Source organism: Petaurus breviceps, unplaced genomic scaffold (assembly GCF_028583685.1).
Source record: "Petaurus breviceps papuanus isolate PSGF00001 unplaced genomic scaffold, PetGlider_PUasm1.0 224, whole genome shotgun sequence".
Taxonomy (NCBI): Eukaryota; Metazoa; Chordata; class Mammalia; order Diprotodontia; family Petauridae; genus Petaurus; species Petaurus breviceps.
In genome coordinates, this window is record NW_027185887.1 from 12304598 (window position 1) to 12312756 (window position 8159).

The 8159-nt window shown below is 39.8% G+C and overlaps 1 protein-coding gene across 1 annotated transcript; it reads right to left on the reverse strand.

Annotated features, from left to right (window-relative positions):
- Positions 1-3957: 3957 nt before the first annotated feature.
- Positions 3958-4296, reverse strand: LOC138166477 (ATP synthase subunit f, mitochondrial-like). Its single transcript, XM_069094943.1, has one exon. The coding sequence runs from the start codon at positions 4284-4286 to the stop codon at positions 4008-4010; it is 279 nt and encodes a 92-aa protein (XP_068951044.1). The 5' UTR covers positions 4287-4296; the 3' UTR covers positions 3958-4007.
- Positions 4297-8159: the final 3863 nt, after the last annotated feature.

Below are 8159 nucleotides of genomic sequence, written 5' to 3' on the forward strand. Positions count from 1 at the left end.
TTCTATTTTCTCCTTTGACCCTGTCCCTTTTCAAAAGTGTTTGCTTCTGATTACCCCCTTCCCCAATTTGCCCTCCCTTCTATTATCCTCCCCCCCTTTCTACTTTCCCCCTACTTTGCTGTAGGGTAAGATACCCAATTGAACGTGTATGGTATTCCCTCCTTAAGCCAAATCCAGTGAAAGTAAGGTTAACTCATTCCCTTCCATCTCCCTACTCTTTCATTGTAACAACTTTCTCTTGCCTCTTTTATGTGAGATAATTTACCCTATTCCATCTGTCCCTTTTTCCTTCTCCCAATATATCCCTCTCTCACCTCTTAATTTTATTTTTAGATATCATCCCTTCTTACTCAACTCACCTTGTGCCCTCTGTCTATGTATACATATATACATACACGCATACACACATTTACACACATATGTATACACATACATATACATATATACATATACATATACTCCCTTCAGCTATACTAATACTGAGGAAAGTCTCATGAGTCACAAATATTGTCTTTCCATGTAGGAATGTAAAGAGTTCAACTTTAGTATGTTCCTTATGATTTCTCTTTTTCACACTTCTCTTGCATCTTATGTTTGAAAGTCAAATTTTTGTTCAGCTCTTGGATTTTTGTTTTTTTTTTTGCCTTTTGGAGGGCTATTGGGGTTAAGTAACTTGCCCAAGGTTACATGGCTAGTTTTTTTTGTGTTAAGTGTCTGAGGCCAGATCTGAACTCAGGTCCTCCTGACTCCAGGGCCGGCATTTTATTCACTGTGCCACCTACCTGCCCCAGTTCTTGTCTTTCCATCATGAATGCTTAAAAGTCCTCAATTTTGCTGAATATCCATATTTTCCCCTGAATCATTATACTCAGTTTTGCTGTGTAGGTGATTCTTGGTTTTAATCCCAGCTCCTTTGACCTCCTGAATATCATATTTCAAGTCCCTTGATCCCTTAATGTAGAAGCTGCTATATCTTGTGTTATCCTGATTGTGTTTCCATAGCACTCAAATTGTTTCTTCCTGACTGCTTGTAGTATTTTGTCCTTGATCTAGAAACTCTGGAATTTGACTATAATATTCCTAGGGATTTTCTTTTTGTGATATTTTTTGCAAGAGACAGTTGGTGGATTCTTTCAATTCATATTTTACCCTCTGGTTCTAGAATATCAAGAAAATTTTCCTTGATAATTTATTGAAAGATGATATCTAGGCTCTTTTTTGATCATGGCTTTCAGGTAGTCCAATAATGTCTAAATTATCTCTCCTGAAACTATTTTCCAAGTTAGTTGTTTTTCTGATGAGATATTCTACATTGTCTACTATTTTTTTTATTCTTTTGGAACTGTTTTATAATATCTTGATTTCCCATAAAGTTGTTAGCTTCCATTTGCTCCATACTAATTTTAAAGGAATTATTTTTTTTAGTGAGCTTTTGGACTTCCTTTTCCATTTGACCAGTTCCACTTTTTAAGGCATTCTTCTCCTCATTGGCTTTTTGGATGTCTTTTGCCATTTGAGTTAGTCTGTTTTTAAGGTCTTATTTTCTTCATTTTGGGGGCGTGGTATCCTTTAGCAAGCTGTTGACTTGTTTTTCTGATTTTCTTGCATTACCCTCATTTCTCTTTTGGATTTTTCCTCTACTTCTCTTCCCTGATTTTGAAAATCCTCTTTGAGATTCTCCATGGCCTGCAACCAATTCCCATTTTTCTTGGAGGCTTTGGATGCAACAGTTTTGACTTTGTTGTCTTCTTCTGGTTCTATGTTTTGATCTTCTTTGTCACCAAAGAAAGATTCAATAGTCTGATTTCTTTTCCTCTGTTTGCTCATTTTCCCAGGCAAATAACTGACTTTTGAGCCCTTTACCATGGTAGAACTCTGCTTCCAGAGTGGAGAGTGCTGTGTCCCAAATTTTCTGGGGTTTTGCATAGCTATTGTCAGAGCTACTTCTAGGCACCTGCCTCATAACTGTGGGGAGAACTCCCTCTCCATGGTCACCACAAGTTCTGTCTGCCAGCACTCCTCACCCCAGGACCGCCACCCAAGGCTGCAACCCAGATCTAAGTAGGGCAAAGCAAGAAAATCCTTCCTCAGCACCAGCAAAAAAATTCCTGCAATGCCCTCTGACCAGCTGCTTGGTATCCCTACCATCTGTGGGCCTGGAGCTCTGGAAGCAGCCATTGTTGCTGCTGCTGCCATCACCTTGGGGGCTGGGACCTGACCATGCTCTTCACTCACCCAGGTCCAAATGGGTTTCCTCTTGACCTTTTACTTTGTCTTTGGCATTTGTGGGTTGAGAAATCTGGAAACCACTATAGCTGCCAGTGATTCAGTTCCCAGAGACCTGCTCTGGCCTGGTGTGTGCTAGCACAATCCACAGGGGACTGTGCTCCACTTCCATCCTGGTGCAATACACCCTTCCTGTCAACCTGCCAGGCTGTCTTCAGCTGGAGATGTGTTTAACTTTGTCATTTTGTGGGTTATGCAGCTAAAATTTTTTTAGAGACATTTCTTACAGTTATTGGAGGTTATTGGGGGACAAGTTCAAGCAAGTTTCTGCTTTTTCTATACCATCTTGGCTCAATGCCCACCCCTCCCCCCAAGACATGTGTTTTTTAGACATGGCTAATATAGGAATCTATCTTTTTTTATTTTTCAAATGCTTTATTAACTTCTGGTTTACATCATTAATTTCTTCCAGATTTTGAGTTCCAAATTTTCTTCCCATTTTTCCCCTACCCACCACCCCAAAATAGCAATCCCACAGGATATACCCTCCTCCAATCTGCTCTCTCCCATATCTTCTCCCATACCTCCTTAGACTTTTCCAGTAGGGCATGGTGGATCTCTATGCCCCAGTGCCTGTATATCTTATTTCCCAATCAAATGTAAAATAGTATTAATAATAAAAATATATATATATATATATATATATATATATATAATTTTAAACATTTGATTTTAAAACTTTGAATTCCAGATTCATTCCCTTCCTCCCTTGTCACCCACCCTTACTGGGAAGATCAGCAGTTCAGTATAGGTTGTACATGTGTGGCTAATGCAAAACAATAACATAGTAGATATATTGTAAAAGACTGACTATATTTTCCTCCCTCCTATCCCACCACCCACTTGTTCTGTTCTCTACTTTGATCCTGTCCCTTTTCAAAAGTGAGTGCTTCCAACTTCTCTCCCCCCCAGCCTGCCCTCCCTTCCATCATTCCCCCTCTCATCCCCTTCCCCCCTACTCTCCTGTAGGGTGAGATACTCTATTTTGTGTGTATGTCATTTCTCTCTAAGCCAAATTCAATGAGAATAAGGTTGACCTATTCCCTTTTACCTTCCTATTCTTCTCCTTCATTGTAACCATTTTCCCTTGCCTCTTCTATATGAGATAGTTTGCCCCATTCTGTTTCTCTCCATCTCCTCTCATTATATTCCTCTCTCACCTCTTAATTTCACCTTTTAAGTATCATCCCTTCCTATTAAATTGGTCCTGTGCCTTCTATCTATGTATACCTGTAATCATATATACACACATTCACATATGTATTCATATGCCCATATACCCTCCAATATAGATGTATATATATATATATATATATATATATATATATATATATATGTATATATTTCTATTCCCTGCGACTATTTTCTTACTGAGAAAAGTTTCATCAGTTAGTTATCATTTTTCCATGTAGGAATGTTGATAGTTCAACTTTGATAAGTGGCTTATGGTTTCTTTTCCCTGTTTATCTTTTCAAGCTTCTCTTGCTTCTTGTATCTGAATGTCAAATTTTCTATTCAGCTCTGGTTTTTTCATTAAGAATGCTTGAAAGTCTGCTATTCCACTGAATGACCATATTTTCCCCTGAAACGTGATACTCAGTTTTACTGGGTAGGTGATTCTTTTTTTTTTTAAATACATCTTTTAATATTGGGTATTTGGCCCTGTCACCAAGAAGTTAAAATTGCACGATTAAGCTGAGGGATAAAATTCATATGAATTTTCAGTGGTATTTTTGTCTCCATTCGTGTTTAAGCTCCTTGTAAGCTGCACAATAATTGGGCAGGACATAAGCAGCAAACACCATAGAAACACCACCAATCCCACCTTTCTTCACATCAATGTACTTATTAAAATATGTATCATAACCTCTATGAAAAGCTTTGATAATCCCACTGGCAGAAAAATCCCGCTTCAGTATCCAGGCTAGTAGCTGCTGCAGCTTGACATCAAAGAGTTTTTGTTTTCTAAGTGGTGTTGAAAGTGATGGTTGGGATGACATCTTGCCACCTTGGAGTCCAGCAAGTCTTTGGGTAGGTGATTTTTAGTTTTAATCCCAGCTCCTCTGCCCTGTGGAATATCATATTCCAGGCCCTTCAATCCCTCAGTGCAGAAGCTGCCAGATCCTGTGTTATCCTGATTGTGTTTCCACAATATTCAAATTGTTTCTTCCTGACTGCTAGTAATATTCCATCCTTGATCTGGGAATTTTGGAACCTGGCTATAATATTCCTAGGAGTTTTCTTTTTGGGATCTTTTTCAGGAGGTGATTGGTGGATTCTTTCAACCTCTATTTTGCCCTCTGGTTCTAAAATATCAGGACAATTTTCTTTGAGAATTTTGTGGAGGATGATCTCTAGGTTCTTTCTTTGATCATGGCTTTCAGGTAGTCCAATAATTTTTAAATTATCTCTCCTGGATCTGTTTTCCAGGTCAGTGGTTTTTCCTATGAGATATTTTACATTGCCTTCTATTCTTTCTTTGTTTAGATCTGTTGAACATCATCTTGATTTCTCATAAATTCACTAGCTTCCCTTTGCTCCATTCTAAATCTGAGGGAATGATTCTCCTTAGTGAGCTTTTGAGGTTCCTTTTTCCATCTAGAAAAATTTGGCTTTTTAAGGGATTCCTCCCCTCATTGCCTTTTTGAGCCTCTTTTTCCATTTGAGTTAGTCTGTTTTTTAAGGTGTTATTTTCCTCAGTTAGGCTGTTGACTCTCATTTCATAATTTTCTTGCATGGTTCTCATTTCTCTTCCCAATTTTTCCTCCACTTCTCTTATCTGCTTCTTAAGGTCCTCTATGGCCTGCAACCAGCTCGTATTTTCCTTTGAAGCTTTTGGTGTAGGAGTTCTGACTTCACTGTCTTCTTCCTGTTCCATGCTTTGCTCCTTTTTGATCTCCAAATAGGAGTCTTATGTTGGATTCTTCTGTATGCTTTGTTTCCTTTGCCTGGTCATGTCTCCCCTCAGTCACTTGACCCCTGGGCTTTTTTCCACAGTAGGACTCTGCCACCAGACAGGGGAGCTTTCGTCCCAGATGCTGGGGTTTTCTCAGCTGTCAGAGGTATTAGTTGGGTGCCCTCTCTGAAGCCTCCACATGCTCTGCAATCTGGACACACACCCCAGGACCTCCACCCTAGACTGCAATCCAGATCCAAGCAGGTTAAAGCAAGAGCGATTAACCCTCAGACTGGTGCTTGGTCTCCCTACACTCTGCAGGCCAGGAGCTGAAGCTGCCATGTGGCACTGCCTGGCTGTGGTGGGGTCTCAGTGGCTTCTTACCCTGGGGGCAAAAGCTGATGCTCTCCCAGCTACTGGTCCCAAAGTCCAGACTGCACTGACTTCTCACTTTGTCCTTCCCATCTATGTGTTGATAAATTTTGGAAATGGCCACAGATGCTGCTGATCTGGACTCCCTCCTGCTGGTGGCTGGTCAGACCCACCCTGGGGCTAAAGCCTTGGTGTGGGGCTGGGGTAGGCTCCCAGAGCACTGGGCTGGCTGATTCCTGACAGCCTGCCAGGCTCTCCTCAGCGGGAGGTTTGCTTCTCTGTGTCATTTTGTGGGTTCTGCAGCTCCAAAATTTGTTCAGTCCCCTTTTACATGTTTTGGGGAAGGTGGAAGCTGGATACATGTGGAGGTCCTGCTTCTACTCTGCCATCTTGACTCCACCCCTCAGGAATCTATTTTGTTCAACTATGTGTATTTCTTATGAGTTTTGTTTTTCTTTTTTCATGGGGAGAATGGGACAGAAAATAAATGCTTGTAAGGTAAAATTTTTTTTTTAAAGTTTAGTTTCCTGAACTTAAAAAAAAAAAAAAGGAATTGTTCAAGACCTCAGGCTCCTAGTTAGCTCCCATGATAGGGGAAAGGACGGGGAGAGGAATTGGGCCAAAAAAGATTTTCTGACTGAGCCAGGAGGAGGCGCCCATTCAGTATTAAGTAAGGTCACAAAAATGATAACCCCAAAGGACAAAGAACCCCTTGTTCATCTAAGGCCCCTCTTTTCTTCTAAGAAGCCCTTAATTAAACCACAGGGCCCAGTTCTGGGCTTAAGCAGAACAGGTTAAGTGCTCGAAAAATTTGATCCCCTGTCTTTGGTGAAGGGTCCACCAGGTCATATGAACATCCCTTTTAGCAAGAGACCAAAGTATATGTGTCACTAAAACTAGTCCAAGTGCATACTCAGTTTCATTTCCTGGAAGTTACAGGAACAATTCCTTCTAGAGAAAAATATAAATATTCACCCCATGTATCAATCAACAGTGAAGTACTGCTTTTAAATCACTGATGGGTAAACTCTCTGAAAGATAAGTTAGCCACCATGGGTGGTGCTATGCAAGATTGTGAAGCAGATAAATCATGTTTTCTATTTCCAGCTCACAGGTACTGCCCTTTATGCTTTTCATGGGAACAATTTCTATCCTTCAAGTACCAATTTCCTTTGACTCATCCCCTTCTTCAGTTCTTCCCTGTTCTACCCCTCCCCCCCCAACAAAACAATTCAACCCATAAAACTAATTTTGAGGAAAAAATGAATAAACTCAGATTTATTTTTGTTATTAATAAAGTCTAAAAATATCACCTCTCCCAGTGGACTTTTTTTAAACAAGAGATTCAGTTTTAAACCAAGGAAACAAAGTTTTAACTTCACACACTGGGAAGGGGTGAAATAGTTATCCTTTTGGGTGACAGGACTTTTCTAACACTCTTGAAATCATAGCATATAGGTAGTTGCCTACACTATCTTTATATGTCTCTTCTTCCTGTGTGACTTTGGGAAAGTCATTAACCTCTCTGAGAATCAGTTTTCTCATTTATATAATAGAAGGGTTGAACTAGATGACTTTTAAATTTCCTTCTCATGATCTTGTGATTTCTTCCTGAGATGCTCAGATAGATACCTGAGGTCCAGTAAAACAGTTTGGATGTCTGAATAAATGAGTATTCTAGTATGTCTTGTGTCTAGGTATATTTTAACCTGTGGTAAGATTACATCTGGGCAGCTAGATGGCACAGTGAATAGAGTGCCTGCTGGGCCTGGAATCAGGAAGATGAATCTTCATGAATTGAAATATGACTCAGACATTTCCTAGCTGTGTGACCTTGGGCAAGGCACCTAACCCTGTTTGCCTCAGTTTCCTCATCTGAAAAAAATGAGCTGGAGAAGGAAATGGCAAACCACCCCAGTGTCTTTGCCAAGAAAACTCCCAAAGGGGTCACAAAGAATAGGACATGACTGAACAACTGAACAACAACAAAGATTGCATTCCTTAATAATTCAGGTGATTAGAGTAAGCCTGCTGGCTTATCATTCATGCATGCTACCAGTTGTTAACCTCCTATAAAGGAAAGCGGGGAATCAAATAAACAAATCCCCAAATATTTTCTGGCTCCAGATGACTTTCTTAAGGACACTGATTTTTTATAAACTCTGTCTTTCTTACAAGTGAAGTGCTCCTCCTTGAATAGAGGACACCTGCAAAGGCATGTCATTCATTGCTGAGCCCAACAAGGATCCAGCAGCTTTAATTGCTACCAGCTACTTATACCTGTTCCTAACACTTTGCACCCAGGCCAACCCTATGTCTTTTGGTTCAGGAAGACAAATCATTACAATTTTACAATTTACAAATCTAAGAACAAAACTCCTATTAGGGTCAAATAGATGACTTTTATATAGGTTGGGCTGTTAGCCAGAGAAGTACAGATAAATGCTTAACAACCAACTCCCCCCACCTCCAAATGTACAAATGACACACTTTTATGTTTCATTTTCATTATTAATATTTTCTACATCATTTGTTTAAATTTAGACAATCAACAAAATAATAAATTAAGCCCTGATTTATAATTTGTGAATTTCTAAGGTGTGAA

What these genes read in the sequence shown, in the direction of transcription:
- LOC138166477 (XM_069094943.1), bottom strand. Translation starts at nt 4,286, where the DNA reads ATGTCATCCCAACCATCACTTTCAACACCACTTAGAAAACAAAAACTC.